We start from the raw sequence: 16,420 nt of genomic DNA, 5'->3' as shown, positions 1-16,420 counted from the left end.
GGCAGATGACAGCCTTTTTTGGGAATCGCGTACAGTTTACTACCACCGGCCTTGCCTTTTATACATATGTGAGCCTTTTCTGAGGTTCCTGGACACTTAATTTTCAATTTGACATTTTCAGTTAGTTTAGGGCGCAAAAAACATAGACAACTCGGTTACAATTGTACTTAATAGAAAATGAATTTTTTCTTACTTAACAATTTGAACCTAGCCAAAAATAAACGTTATCAGCAAGTGAGGAAAAATTTGCAGCCAATGGATTTTTCAATTACTACCATGCATGGCTGGTAAATTGGGAATGCATATCCATCAGCAGGGTTGACAATCCTACTTATAAAGAGAGAGAATATATAAAGAAAAGTAATAGCATACCTGCAGCTGTCTCTCTGCCTCTCTGTGTTTTTCACTCAAAATGGACGCTGTGTCAAGATCTTCCCCAAAGGAGACATCCAAGTTTAGAGATTTTCGAACAGTTTTGTCAATGCTAAGCAAAGCCTAAAATGAGAAACGTTGCAATGAACTATTAAACATTAGCTGAAAGTATCTTGTAAACAATAATATACATATTTTTATATGAGTTAACATTCAAAAAATTCGGTTTGAAAATATAATTAATTAATTAATAGCTACAATATTTGCACATTTTTAATGGAAGCAAAAAAGAATATGTACAAACACGCATGAAAAAGTCAAGAGCGTGGATGGAGCTGCATCATTTTTTGAAAATAACAATTAAGGGTAAAATGAGTTTGCAATTTGCCCTAAATTACCTCTCAATATTTGGATACGAAGGTCAGATCAGACTTGTTCTTATATTCAACTCGTCTGTTTACCATTAACCAATCCTTGACAAGCAAGTCAAATCCAAAATATCATAAAAAGTACATTTAATGAATAAAAAATAAGTAAACAAAAGATAGAATATAAAACTTTAAACTGAAAAAATAAGCAGCAAAAATCATGTAGGAACATTTGGGAGGCAATTTGTATCAAAGTACATATTTTAAAGATTATAAATTGAAAAACCCGTAAAAGTACGTAGAAGTCTTAAACGACAAGAAGTAGCACAGAGCTAACTTTCTGTCAATATTGTTCAATCCAAAGAATTTTTCACCTGTTTTATAAATTTGTCTTCCTTGTCCACTGTCGTCTCCAATCGCTCATTTGCAAACTCAGCTGGCATTTCCTCTTCGAAAACCTCTACTTCAACAACTGCTGCACTTTCAGAAACCATTTGCTTTTCGATAACGCCTTTGTCCTCCCCCGAAGCTTGGTAAAGAGGTGTATATGCGCAGGGGTCTTCCTTGCGGATGAACGTCTGTACAAGCCCTTCTATTCCTTGCTGCTTGATCTTTATTACATTTAGAATCTCCTCCAAATCAGAAATAGTACCCCTTGCATCTACAGATTCCACAAACCCCGTCAGGGGGTAGGAAAGCCGGCCGAGGAGCACCTTGCCAATTGATAACGCCTGTTCGCAGATCTCGTATAAAGATTCGCGGATATCATTTGCTAAATCTTCCAGCTCCCCCAGCGTCCCCTCGTTCGACTGACAGCCTCCATTGGCAACTTCGTCAAAACAGTGCATGGCCTAAATTGAGAAAATTTATAACAGTCTTTTTTATTTTTTTTATTTTTTATATTCTCATAAAAATTTACAAAACAGACAACTACAAGACGATACCACAGGGAGCATGGCAATACATAGCAACCCTGTGGCCATTACATTAAACATATTTGCTTCAAATTGGAATTACATTGTATGTTACTAATTATATATTACAGATGACTAATAACAAAAAAAACACTCACAAAAAAACAGTCTTTTTAACAACATTTTAACAATTTGAATCATCCCTTTCAATAAACCATTCATGATGCTTTTTGCTACTTAATTTAAAAAAATAAACATAAGAGATGAAGAGTTACAACTCTATTGTGGAAGACATCGCAATTAATAACCATATATGTGAGCATACAGTCTTTCATAAATGATTACCTTTGCGACAGCCCTGTGAAATTTTTCGGCCAATTCTAATCGCCCTCTTCTTTCTTCCAAACCAACTTCGAATTTTTCCCAAATTCTATCTAGTTCTGTCATCATTTCTTCGTTTGCTTCAGTGTCAAACCGAGAAGACCTTCTCAAAACCAAAGCAGCTGAGAGCAACTGTTTCCCATAGTCAAGTGTCCCCTTTAACATAATCAAAAGAGCTTGGTATAGTTTAAAGACCTGAATAATTGCAATTTAGAAAGGTACATTATGATGGAAATTCATAAAAAGTACACAGGTCCTGAAAAATATGCATACGGCAACCTCCAAACGCCTCACCGTTACGGCAACCTCCAAACGCCTCAACTGTAATTGAATACATGCTGTATTTAAAAACGTGCTTAAACATAGTTTGACAATATTCTATGACCTGGCCTGTTACCTCCCTGCTAACTACCGCGCGGCTGTACACCGCGCGGCTACGAATCACACGGATCATTATCACTCCATCTAATAATATCATACACAATACTCCTTCAGCTACTTCTAAACTATAAGAGTTTCAAATTTTATTCTTAAGAAAATGATTCACAAATAACTAGAATAATGGCTGATCTTCCAGGAGGTTGTGTTCTAATTTATTGAGTTATTCAGGACCATCGGTAGCGACACTGTTCTAAATTTTTACGGCTAAAGAGTTGGGAAAGTTATTTGTTCTACACATTTTTTTGATAAGAAAACCTAATTTTTTGCTGAGCCTTAATATTCTTAGATATTTTTTATTTTGAGCCTAAGATCATTCTTGAATTATTCTTAAGCAACATAAGGTGTTACTGAGTGGCAGTATAGTGTTTATGACTCCAAGGTTGGAAACGTCTATTTCAAGATGTATAGTGTGAAACTCGCATTTGTTCTTCTTTCCAAAATGACGCAAATAAACAAAGCATTTAACTTTTGATGAAGCTTAAGCCTTGCATTATTTTCAAACTATTCTTGAATGTCAGCGATTTTGAGCCTTAACATTTTTATAGACAATATTCCTATAATAAATAGTATTTGTCTTTTGGGGCCTATCAGCAAATACTCACAATTGATAGCATGCCTTAGCAAATCTACGAGGTTTCAAACAGTTCTTGTGCATTTTTAAATGACATTGAGACATCCGTGTCATTAGCGTCAGTGATGGTCACGTGTAGGCATTGGCTCGTTATCACGTGGCTCGTTAAACTGCACCCACGATTCGCCATTCACCTTCTCAAATACTCGTGGCTAATGCTAGCATACTCCATAATGTAAAATATGACGACTATTGCAAAGAATATCAATGATTTAATACAATATCGACGAACTTACCCTTGCTGTTTTTTCAAATCTTTCATGTTCCCCCAGCAAATACTGCGTTTCGAATTCATTTCTTCCTAAATCTGTTTGGGTGTTGATCATGACGTCACACAATTCTTTCATCCATATCACGGCCTGTGGAAAGTCAAAAACGAAAATTCACAAATCAAATATAAACCTTTAAACAATGATGACACTCTGGAGATTATCATCCAGAAAAACGACAAAAGATGGTTATCAAACATTAAAGGCATTTGACATGCATAAGTACAGCGAATCCAAAAATAACTTAGGCAAAATTGATCAAAGCACGCGCGCATGAAAGGAATTGGAAACTGCTCACGTGAAACCACTGTGCCCTGTTCTAGGATTTTGCGAATTTGCAGAATAGCGGAAATTGTTCACATGTCATTCTCTCTGCGAAATGTTATTGGTCAACCGCTGGTGGTCGAGTGGCTGTAAGTCACTTTTACCTGTGCCAAATGCCTTTAAAGAACATCTACTTGGAAAGTGTCTCCCTCCCTCTCCCTTTTGCCATTTCTTATAACTCCCTTTTCCCAGCATCACAAACCTGCACCAGAGTTTTAAACATTACCTGCTCAGCATCTCTTTCGCACGTCTTCAACTGTAAGCACTGTTGCAGTTTCAGCTTCTTCACTTCTGCCAACTCATCAGATCGTTGCTTCCGGTCTTTAAGCTCTGCAAGCACAGTCTGGCAATGCTCAATAACATTTGCAAAGTCAGGAGTGATATCTGCACCTGTAGCACTAAACAGCTTTTCGCTTGCTAATGCTATGATCTTTTTACCCTCTTTCAGTGTACGGTCAGTGACGTCATTCACCCCTATATGACATTATAATATAATCTTACTGAAGAAGCTATGGCGCATAACCGTGACTAAAATATACTTAAAAAGGCACACTACAATCAACTTCAGCAAAAATGATCGTATTTATGAAAATTTGATACATAACAATTTTTACTTCCGATTTTAATTACTGTTTTATACACATTTGTTTGGATATATCTTTGAGAGAAAAGCTAGAAACACACATAGAGCTTAAATAGAATCATCATAGAGGCAATAATATATATAATTATGAATTTTTCATACGGATATAAGTAATTGCAGCTCAGTATGAAGGTCCAGAATTCCAAAGGGCGATATTTATGCACGTAGGTGGAAATCGATATTGAATAATCGATCGAATCATGCAAGAGTTTTAAGCTAACCTGCAATTTCATCTCTTAGTTCAACCATGACATCTTCAGCTTTAGAGAAATCGTCCGCCATGACATCGGATCTTGTACAAAGAAAATCCAGCAAATCATCTTGTCGGCTAGCAAACTATGACAGAGACAAAAAAACCAAATAAAAACTTTGACTTAACTGTCATAACTGTAATTGCAGTCAACCCTTGATTTCATCTTAACAATCCAGCAACCGACCTAGGCTTCCTTAGTACACACTTGGAAAAAAATGTCTTTATTAAAACAATGCTTAAATATTTTCTCCCTTCAATCAAACAAGGATTAAATTGAAGCGAGTAAAAAGATATCCAGGTTTTATCATAAAAAAACTAATGAGACAAAGCATTAAACATCACACACCTCTACTGCATACTTATGGAATTTGACAGAAGTCAGAATAATTGATCTTTTTCTCTCCATATAATCAGCAAAACTTTTGCAGATCATATCTAAGTATTTTCTACGATGTTTTAATTCCTTTGAAGCATAGTGGTCCTCGTGCAATAAAGAACGGCACTCCTCTCTTAGCACTCCAAACAAATCGATGTATTGCTGTAAAAAGCAAGCGAAAGATAACAGAAGCTCCTCAAGAGCGATGGTAGAATTTAGATAAGAGTGTCTATTTAATAATCTTTAAAAACATCCGTTCAAATTGCAAAATCCCAATCTTTAAATCTTATTTCCTTGAAAAAGCGCCCATGGAATGCAACCACCCCCATGTAAGCAAGAAAGACAAACTCAATAAAAAGAACAGAGCAAAAGGTTTTTTAGAACAGCTTTTACGAGTCTTAAGACGTTAATTTTGTGAAATTCAGTAGAAGTGTCGGATTAGAAAATTGCTTAATTTTGTACTTGTATATTTTGCTACTTTATAGAAACTTTGCAAACGCTTGAAAGTTACTTTAAGGCGTCAAATTTGATTAAAGGATTTAGGGCGCATCCCTCGAGAATGTTCCCCTTAAATCAATCCCCCAAAAGGATATAAAATAGATGAGAATCCCCATTTCACATTTGAGAAAATACGATATAATGCCTCTTGAAAACCAAACCCCTTAGGCCCAGATTAATATTCAATTTGATAACATTTTTCAATGAGCAACAAATTTTCTTGATTTATAATGTCCTCATGCTAACCCGTGCAATTCTGAACAGCACTGTTTTGTTTCAGGCACTATCTATACATTATCTATACATGTGATCTCCTTCTTTCATGTGATTCAGATTTTCTAAGATTGGTCAGGAAATTGAATTGAATACCTTGGTTGCCTTCTCCAGCTCTTCGTGTCTCTTCCGTGCAGCTTCTGCGGTTGTGACTGAATCCCCAATTTCCCAGTTGCTACTGACAAGCTCAAATCCTGGACCTGTCACCCAATCCAATACCTAAATTCAAAAGTAAGCAGATTTAGAAAGCAAAATTCAACTGATACAATGACAGTAGATAGTTTCCTTAGAAATGGCAAACTTTTCTCGATCTTTTTTTCAAAACTCAAGACTCAAGAGTACTGGGAATGGCCTTCTAAAGACAGAAAAGATTAAATTTTCTTCTATGAATTTCTTTGAATCTTTGCTACCTGGCGCTGATCTTTCAAATATTTATTAATAAATTCAGCTTGTAATAATTAGCAACATCGTTAATCATGTAGAAGGATAATATTGAAAACAGAAATCACGTTGACATGGGCTGTGAAGAATCTATGCCAGACACACTATAAACAACAAAAGAAGAGGATGCATTTCATTTGCTCAAGAAAGGGTCAAGAGCTTCCTGTCTCCCCAATACCATAGGCCCACGAAACCTTTCATTTAAATCTAGCTTGGTTTAGAAATAGTTGCCGATTAAACAAACCTTATAGTATCCTTCTTCATATTTATGAAACTGCAAACATTGAGCCAGCACTCGCTTCTTCTCTTGCCAAGCCTCCATTATACCCTTCTCCTTAACCCTCAGCCCATCCATTGCTATCTCAACGTCGATCAATGCACTGTCCATGCTGTAAGCCGCTACAGGATCGCCTGGCAAGGGCTCACCAGGAAGATTCAATTCCGCTAAAACACTCCCTCCTAGAGGGATAATGCTTTCGATCAGCTCAAAGATCTTCATCTGAAGAAGGTCATGCTCGGCCATTAAGTCTCTGCAAATCTCAGCATCATCAGGGATGCTTTTCTCTTCCAGAATGAACTGAATTTCATTCAATTGACGCATTGTCACCGCATGCTTTTCCACAAACTTCTCGAAATTCTACAGAAAATTCAATAAATCAAATAGGGCCTAAGCTGTTATCACTTTCTAGCAATAAAACTGAACCTTATCTCACTATACTAAAAAGTATCAAAATATCAAAAATTTAATACAGCACCAAAAGAGAATCCCTATTACTGTATTGCAACAATCTTTTGTGGCAATACATTTTTGTGAGAGGTATGCGTTCTTATCAAGGCCTTTGATTATTGAAATATAGCAAAACATTGTTTTCAAACGGCTTGAGATCCTAAAAGAATTTTTATATGGAATTTTAAAGCTCCAATCACGTACTGTTTGAGGCATACGTATTTCTTTCGTAAGATCTATTGCCAAAGGAGGCAATCTGCCTTAGCAAATACCTTTCCGTAACATCTTTCAGCAATTGAATTCAAGCTTCTTGATATGACATTCGTTAAGGCGCCTTATTTTTCAAGAAATTTGAAAAAACATATTTTATGTAGCAAACGTCCCTCTTTTAATTTCTGGCATGACCTGCCCTGCTTCTTTCTTCAAAAAGATGCTGGTTTCTGTGATTTTCAGCGGCATAGTCTTGAATCAATTACCAAATATAAAGAGAATCATCCAAAATGGAGTGGTCAGTCATGGGAGTGCAGCACAGGGGCAGTGGGCGCCAGTATGCCTTTGTAAAATACAAAGAAAACAGGCATATTTGGCAAATTATCGATGCACACGTAGATCCCTCCTTTACCACTTGTTGGTTTCCTATTTGAGGCATCCCTGGTGTTTCCTCATGTTTGGGTTAAGGGGCTCGAATTCTTTGGCACATTCCTTTTTCAACCGCTTATATCTCTGTTTTAAAAATCCATACCTAAATCTCATAAACCTATTTGGCTGAAAGAATGCGTGGGTACAAAATTCTAAACTTTTTTATGTCACCTTAGGTTTGCAAATCTTCTAGATTAAGCCATTTTTAACGGCTAGACCCCTAATTTGGCTTTATCTTGCTCGTTTGAATACATGTGGCCAAGACAGAGTATAGATCTCTTTAAATGTAGCAAATTGAGGTTGAGGCCTTCGTTGTCCTTTGAAGTTAATTAAAAACGCCGATCATAGTTCTGCCAGCAGCAAAACTCATCCCTTTGAATTAGATTAAAAAGAATGTTATCCCGAAAAATGTTTCTCCTAGATCCTTGAAAAAAGTGAAAACTGAAATGAGGTGGAAACTGGATGATTTATCAGATCTCTATTAGCAAACATTTTGTCACAGATTCTTTGGAATTGACATGGTATTGCAGCATATGTATGCAAATAGATACAACATGGCTGCCAATTTATCTTCAATGATGATTCGTGCACTACTTTTCAGAGTGACTTTGATGGTTCCTATCTAGTTGAATCTTCATAATATCTTAAACAATTCTGGGCTTATGTTGATAATTGACATCCCTAAATTATAGAGTACCGAAATGTGATGTCATCAAAAACCTATCTTTAGAATTTCTTAAATTTGGCCACGTTTTGTAGGATGCATTCCAAGTTAGGCTGGGTTGGAAAGAATGGTTAAATTGAAAATAGCGATGCTGGGTCGGGAATGTTTCTCTGGAGCAGGGTTCTCAATTAAATAAGAACTTCGTCGAGGAAATATGGAACGAAATAGGGGATGGGGTTTGAAGGGATAGAAATCCGAAGCTAATAACCCACTAAAAAACGGCATAAAATTAGTTATGCAGAATTAGTTAAATATGTTCAAATTGGGCGAGATATGGCCAATGAAAAGTTTCAAGTTTGCTAACGGATTACTGCTATTCTGGCCTGGTTCGTAAAGTTATGAACCAAGACCAAATTACAGAGGTTTGATGGGGCAAGAGCCTGTGCTCAAGTGGCCATATCTCAGCCAATTCGTAATGCCTTTAACTGATTTTGCACATTTAGAAGCATTTTATGATGCTCTTTCACGTTCCGGGATCAAATATAGAAAATTCTAAAAATAGATGATCATGACGTCATCACTTCGGTACTCTGTAGCGCCTCCTTCCTTTACACAGGTCTTGTTTCTTGTTTTAGCAGATTTAAACAGTTTTCAAATGATACTACTTTTATACAATCAAATGCACTTTGGAAACCATTTCATCCTTGACAAGATTAGAGCGCTTTCACTAAACCGTTCTCTGTCTGATACCTGTGGGAACATGCTGTCTGATTCCTTGGACGCTGCACGACATTTACATCCCTTTTTGTACTCATGCTCTATAAGAATTAGGACATGGCATCTTTTCGACCCTAATAATATAACGAGTTGAACCGAAACATCACGAAGCACACTCATCCTTTCATTTTTTCTAATAACATTGCTGTTTACTTGAGCAGGGCATTAGGCTACATTTCCCTCTGTCTAGAATACCCTATATAAGAGATAGTACAAAATATTTGAAGAAAAATTTTGAGACGCTACCAGTCGCAGTTGGATCCAGGTTTTATGATCGTAATGCAAGAACCCTCCAAGGTCCTCCGTCACCTCGGTTTGCTCGCAATATTGGAACAGTTTTGCTATTGTTGACAGCAACACCGTCTAAAACAAAAGAACGAACCAAGAATCAATAGGCTTCACCACTGCACCTCAATAGGCTTGACAAAATTTAAATTAAATTAATGAAGAAAGTTGCGAGTAGCAACTAAACGGCTTTTTGAAAGCTACAGACCAGGACAAATTGTGAGACAAAATGCAATATTTGCAACTTTCCACTTTACTTTGCCCCAGTAAATTTCGCCCCCCCCCCCCCCCCTCCATCCGAATCCTTGTTGAATAGGTAGTCCTGTCATTTTGCTTCAAAAACATGCATTCAACATTGAAGGGCAAAAGTTATTCTTCCAAGGAAAGGAAAAAGAATAAATCAACTTAGTTTGAGAAGTCTCAATTTTTTGTCCATTTTGTCCAAGAACAAAAAACTCTAAAGGCAAAAAATGCCCCCGGTTGAAGTTAATAACGTTTATTTGATTAACACTATAGATACATTAAATAAGAACACGTTTAGAATAATTTAACTTATCTTAGATTTCACTAGCGTTATAGAAAAATGAATTAAATTATAATTATTAAAAATAGTTCAAAAATGCCGGCAGCACCGTAAGGCTCCTTTTGCATAACTTACATCGAATCCGAGACCGGATCGCTGTATTTTGTAACCGAAACTGGATCGTCTTTTTTCCCAAAAGTCATCCGGTTTTATGATAAGGACCTGTTTAACACGGGTTAATGATTCCTGGAAAAACAAAAACATGAATATATGCTTACAATATAAACAATATTACCTGCAAATATTTTGCAACCTTTGGATAGCAACCTTTTAATTTTGTACATTTCCTATATCATTTTATCCATTCATTGTAATTAACTTAAGATTTGTAAATGTAGTATAAATAGTAGCCTTTAGTTAGCTGTTGTATTAGCTAAAAAATTTTGCTTCGCCTACTGTAAATAATTTTATAATACTAATAATAATAATAACCCTGTAGCTTAAACGTTTTTCAATTAAAAGTGTCCCTGTCCGGTAGGTTTTATTGACACCACACCCTCTCTCCCCAAATAACGGCTCCCCTGAGAATGTCATAGAACAGGCAGCTCTGTGTCTCCGAGATTCAGTCTTTAAGCGGTGGTTCATGAGGTAACTGTCAAACTACTCTTTCTTGGGTTGTTATTATATCTAGCTGTTAAGCCACTTGGGGGTATCGGGAATCTCAAAACAATTAACAATTCCAAGACTTGCAGCCATTTCAAGTCGGAAATCAAACTTAGCATCCGTACTGTCAGGTTTGGTCATCAGTCTTCCCGAAACTTCTCTTTAGGGGGGGGGGGAGAGATTTGGGACGGGAAAGTTTTCAACCCCAACAAGCTTCCAGAATTCCGATATCAGTATCTATCAAATTGTTTTTTAAAGATAAGAAGTTTAGAAAGAGAAAAAAGGTGACAGAAAGAGTGAAAAGACCATCCCACAGAGGCCTAGAGGCTTATAATTCATATTGCTTTATTTTAATCGAAAATTCTGAGTTATATAACGAAGACCTCAAATAGTGCCAAATTACGTAAAAGACAGTAAAATCCTTACAGAAATAAGTCGCAAAAGGTTCTTTGTTTCTTTCCACGCATTTCCTCGAAGGTCAAGGATAACGGTAAAGCCTTTTTCTTTGTGATCTTGGCTGCAAAAAATCATAAAATATTTATAACTTTGCTCATACAAGATGTTATCAATTTTCTTTATGAATATAACAGGTTTTAAAAGTGAAACGTCAAAATCAATCTTAAACTTGTTATTCTAAGTATGAAAGAAGATGAATGGATAGGAAAATATATTGCTGTCTTTCTAATAGCGTTCAAATAGCAACTACGAAAAAGTTCAGAAAATTAAGTAATTCCGTATCACGAATACCATACCCAATCGGGGTGAGGGACTGGCTTAGGTCATGGACTACAGATCAAGGGGTCTGAGGTTTGAGTCCCTGCCATGACCATACCTCCACTGACAGTAAGGTGAGTCAACAAATCTCTGTGATTTCTAGAGTACATATCCCGAGGTGTGGTCATATCGAAGAGCCAGGACACTGCTCGATACGCATAGCTTCTCAGTGTCCTAAAAACACCTCTAGGAACCCTAGCTATTATATAACCTGATTACCTTGGTATTCTGTTCAAATACTGTAGAGTGGTTGAAAGCTCTTCATATTTTGGTCCGGTTGCATCCACTGGACTTCTTTGCTCTCTGCTTGCAAGAATCGTAATAATGCATCGTCGATGTTTATCTAGGCCACCTAAGAAAAAAAATGAACACTAATGTAAGTGAAATGATAGTCATAGAGGACATTGACAACGACAAAGGATACAAGCGAGCACCTCTTTTGGTCTTCTTTGCCACTGACACACTATAATACTAAAGCATATCAATCAATAAAATTGGGAAGACGATAATAAAGACATAAATTGTCAAAATGAGAAGAGTATGTATTTTGGGTCAAGCTTATTTTCGGCAGTTTTTCACTTTTCATCTATTCCTTCCCACTGGATATCAATGTTAAGGCGTTTATCCATGTGGAGGACGCACGATTTCCTTCTAACTTTTCATACGATGTGACTCTACTTAGCTAAAAAGAGTCATCTATGAAACAGTTCTCTTCCTTTTCCTAGATCTACAAAATTCCCGTCTATAGTATATTGCCCTTGAATAACAAACACAACATCTCAATTAATGAAATATATCAGAAAGAAGGAATCAACATTTAACTGAAAATGCTGAAGATAACCACGTCCTAAACATGGTCTTTCAAAAATTTTGATTATTTCTAATATTGCTGCTTTAATTGATAGTTTTCGTTCTTTAAAGAGATAAGTTACCAATTCTTTAAACTTATGAAATTGAGAATGAACGACACATGATTTGGCTTGACTGGACAGACTTCGATGATATAACGATTAAGGTTATTACTTCCGTGGGTTATTAGTTACGGGTATTTCTAAGGATATTAACAACATTTTTTCAAGCGTATCAATATGGAGTACTGTAATTTTGAACAATTTGACGAAACTTCTAGATAACATAATTCAACGAGGGCGTTGATGACGCAGCTGTGGTGAGGAGTACAATCCAAGCACTTCATGATTCTATCCACATGATTCTATCTTTTTTGCTTGAATGCTTTCGTATTCGAATTCTGAAAGTTTCTTGGCCATTCTTAACAGTAAATTACATTATTTTTAAAGAGTACCTTATCACTCTCTACGGACGGAAAGATCCACAAAACCAGCAAAGAATGACTTATATTTGTTAGTATAGGAAGGAAACCGTGTCCAGTAGCGTATTGCTAATCGAGGGGCTATTAGCCTTGGATGTCTATCCCTTCAAAAGCCATCCCCTATTTCGTTCCATATTTCCTCGACGAAGTTCTTATATAATTGAGAACCCTGCTCCAGATAAACGTTCCTGACCCAGCCTCGCTGACCCAGCCTCGTTCTTTTCAATTTAACCATTCTTTCCAACCCAGCCTAACTTGGGATGCATCCTACAAAAACCTAATGAGGCCTATGTACGCGAAAACGTTTTGAAGACAACAAGAGGACATATTATCAACCTTTTATTTTCATGTTAGTTAGGTATCAAAGCATTAGAGAACTGAGGTCCTCGGCTAAAGGAGAATAGAGGTCCTGTGTTAATGGGAAAAGAGATTGACAAATCAGTCACAATCCCCTGCTTGATCAGCAGCAGAACCTGTAGTCATATGGAGCAACCTTCGTAACTAGCATGAAATTTTCCGGCTTACAATGGGGTGCACTTAATCTTGTACAACTGCTGTTTCTTTTATTCTGAATTTTCGTTATTCTCTTAAAATATTGGCTGAGGAATAGCTGCTAGGCCTATTTATTTTAAGTAAAACTATGGATTTGATAAAGAGATGTTTTGGGAATCTTTGCTAAAATATTTTGGAATTTTTTTCATTAAAATTTTTTAACAATATTGGTATAAAAAGCACTAAATTTTTTGCGGAGCATTTAACTCCCCCAAAAACTCCGCAACATACGCGAAAATTTTTTTAATATTCCTCTTTGTTTTTTTGTTTGATTATAACCTTTTCCAGATGTTGCTCAAAAAAATCAACTTAAAAAAAACATTTTTCATTCAAGATTGCATTTCAAAAATTAATTTTCTAGACTTTAAAAAGGAAAGCAAAAACAGGGTCGTTGACAGGAGGAAAGGATTATTCTAAAAATAAGGAGAAAATAAAATTGTAACGTAATAACATAAAAAAATAATAACTAAAACAAAAGAGAAAACACTCACTAACGGAAACGTAGACTACATTTTCCTGACATCTTCTTTCCAAAATGATGAGGAAGTAAACAAAGTAAATAAATGAAAGACTGAAACTATGAGCTCATATCATCCATTATAGCCATTCTCTTGGCAAATCTGTTTGGAAAATCTCAAGAACTCTGCACAAACAAATTTCATCCTAACAAAAGCTAATTGCTTAAATAAAAGGTTTTTTCCCCACCTGATAAATATGCAAGCCTTTGGTCTAATATGTGGTACAGAACAGATGCTTTCAAGTCATTTGCGGACAGAGTTTCTGCAACGAGAAAATATATAATAAATCAAACCAGATGAATATTGAAATGGCAATGGTGCATTCATAAGGAAAATTGGAATATATTTGCCTGGTGACCGCACTTAGCAATCAAAAGCTTTCGATTGATGCCAATCCATTATTAATAAGATTTAACATGGGCTCAGGGAGTTTACATGTCAAATCAACATCGTCAAAGGCTGGAAAATTCAGTTTGCAAAACTCAGCTCTTTCTACTCGATTTTGCAAAATTATGCCTTGATTTGTGCCTTGGAAATTTGTACGTGGATATATGCTATTTTTAATTTCTGAAATAAATTAAAGATACTGGGAAATATGTGGAAAAAGAGCTCAAGCCAACAGGCTTGAAACAAAGATCCCCACTAGAAGAGGAATACATACATAAATAGTTTATGTGAATCAGAAAATACGTAAAAAATTGGCAAAAAAATGATTTGCAAAATGCAAAAATACGAATGCAGACGTGAAATTTTTATGACAATACAATTTCTGCATTTAGCAAAAACGATTTACAATAAATTGAAATGCAGTTTCTAAACCTGGCTGAATAAATGATACTTCGCTTTCATCTTCAGCTCCAGAACCCTGACAGCATATAACCGTTTCCATCGTTGACTTCACTCATAAAGTTTCAATCAAAAAGTACTTTTTAAACGATCTTTATTGAACTAAAACACAATCTTTGCTTTTGACAATATCGATGCTTTTTCTTCGCCGGACTGCAGGTTGATTCAACTTTATTTTATCAGTAAACATTCTAAACAATGCACCCAGCGGCCTCGGGGTTCAAATTGAAAATCCAAGCACAAACCTCCCATGATTCGTTTTGATTAACACGGACTTACTTCCTTGGCAGAAACAATGAGGAAGATTGTGCTGTGGGAGCCATGCTGGGCCGAGTTAGGCCATTCAAAGCCTTTCCTTTTCACACAAATACTTTGATACATGTTGCGATTAAAACGAAAGCCTCTATTGGGTTTCATTTTGTCTATTACGATACTCAGTTCTGAAACCCACTATCTTGAAGGAAACACCCAATTTGGCATTTAAAACGTTTTTTTTCTAGGGCCAACCCTTTATCCTTTCCTGCTGCATAAATCAAATGTCATAAGTCAAAATATTAATTTGTCAGTATTAAGGCCGCCTTGTTGTTATCAAAACATGGCTGATAATTCGGTTTCCAGATCACTGCATTTGAATCACAGTAAAGGAATGTTACTAACTTTTTGTTGAAGGGCTTTTCCTGACATCCGAAGTTGATTTGCTTCGTTTATTCGAGGGCCTTTTCGTGGCTCGTTTTGCTATGCTCCAGAAGCTAGCACCGCTTTCTTCATCTTCAGAAACAGAGGCCATTTGTAAATAATCAAGGGCGCTGAACGGATAGGCAAATTCAAGTCACATCCCAACTTTTCCTCCAATTTTAAAGCAACGACTCCTAGGACTATATAGGCTGCAATTGCACGTCCTGCATGTTTATTTGTCTCGCAGCATCGAGCGGCGTGTGTGATGACCAGGCAGGTAGTATTCACTCGGTCATCAAACTAATCGTTTCGGCTTAGAACATTTTCAAAACAAAACAATTGTTGCCTTAATAGCTCCTTGATAACAAAAAAACTGTACACGTGAAAAAACAAAGGAATTGTTACTAGGCCAGAGCGGGACCTTCTGCACAACAGAATACCAAACAATGATTGTCGGGAAAAGGGGGCTTACGCCGAAAGTCATTTTAAGTCAGCCATCTTAACAACGCGAAGCGCTGATATTGAAGTGATATAAAGTCTGAATTCCGTATTACCTTGGCTAAAAATTATTAAAAATTGGCGTATCAGATATGATATTAACGCAAACCTATGTAGACAAAGAAGCTTTTAACATGTCAAGGTTTTTTGACAATACTGCCAGCCGAGTTATCGTATATTTTTTGACTGACATGTCCTGCTTGTCAAGTGTCAATAAAACCGAAACGTCAATGTGCGGTCTCGTAAATCCTTGTCAAATATTGATTTTTCAAATAAAACATTTAACTGGGAAAATGTGTATTTAAACAATTCAAAATGGAATGGTTTATCGATTTCAACAGACCTTACCCGTTAGACCGAGCTCACTTTCGTAACCCAAAAACCAGGAAACGGAGGATGATGAGTGAATAATTTAATCATGGACAACAATAAGGGTTTGCAGAGAGTTGTTATTTCGTCTTAAAATAGCTTCATAAAATACATCTTAGTTTCGTTTCGAATAAAGGCCCGGGTTCCTTCATTCAAAACTTAATTGTCATTGATCAATTAACTTAATTAAACAATTTAACTGGATGAGTCGTTATAAGAAACTTTCCTGAATTGAAAGAGGTAGGTAACGTGATAAATCGATTAGCTCCCCTCTCTCGAAAAATGGTCAGCACAGAGTTTACAGTATTTTTTTAATGAGCTTTTATGAATTATAAAAATTGAAAGTATTCTTGAATGCTATCAGATCACTAAGTTTTCAAGGGCCTAAAATCTGGA

The 16,420-nt window shown here is 36.3% G+C and overlaps 1 protein-coding gene across 5 annotated transcripts in view; it reads right to left on the bottom strand.

The window, feature by feature from the left end:
- Positions 1-15,776, bottom strand: part of LOC135681250 (titin-like) — a 133,134-nt gene extending 117,358 nt beyond the window's left edge. For 2 of the 5 annotated variants that reach the window (XM_065195617.2, XM_089111874.1), the window contains exons 1-15: positions 15,140-15,763; positions 13,824-13,898; positions 11,456-11,588; positions 10,889-10,979; positions 9,935-10,045; positions 9,238-9,354; positions 6,429-6,821; positions 5,840-5,962; positions 4,943-5,134; positions 4,565-4,679; positions 3,927-4,174; positions 3,344-3,466; positions 2,000-2,191; positions 1,115-1,591; positions 373-495 (exon numbers count right to left, since the gene is read on the bottom strand). In XM_065195617.2, coding sequence (XP_065051689.2) covers positions 373-495; positions 1,115-1,591; positions 2,000-2,191; positions 3,344-3,466; positions 3,927-4,174; positions 4,565-4,679; positions 4,943-5,134; positions 5,840-5,962; positions 6,429-6,821; positions 9,238-9,354; positions 9,935-10,045; positions 10,889-10,979; positions 11,456-11,588; positions 13,824-13,898; positions 15,140-15,269 — 2,643 coding nt within the window. In that variant the 5' untranslated portion in view covers positions 15,270-15,763. Of the gene's footprint in view, positions 1-372; positions 496-1,114; positions 1,592-1,999; positions 2,192-3,343; positions 3,467-3,926; positions 4,175-4,564; positions 4,680-4,942; positions 5,135-5,839; positions 5,963-6,428; positions 6,822-9,237; positions 9,355-9,934; positions 10,046-10,888; positions 10,980-11,455; positions 11,589-13,823; positions 13,899-14,455; positions 15,040-15,139 lie in introns of those variants that run through there. The other 3 variants (XM_089111880.1, XM_089111876.1, XM_089111875.1) reach the window with 3 other exon arrangements.
- Positions 15,777-16,420: the final 644 nt, after the last annotated feature.

This window comes from Rhopilema esculentum, chromosome 12, assembly GCF_057945365.1.
Source record: "Rhopilema esculentum isolate cy_ngs chromosome 12, ASM5794536v1, whole genome shotgun sequence".
Classification (NCBI taxonomy): Eukaryota; Metazoa; Cnidaria; class Scyphozoa; order Rhizostomeae; family Rhizostomatidae; genus Rhopilema; species Rhopilema esculentum.
Note: the sequence above shows the minus strand (reverse complement) of the source record. Positions and strands in the feature narration are given on the sequence as shown.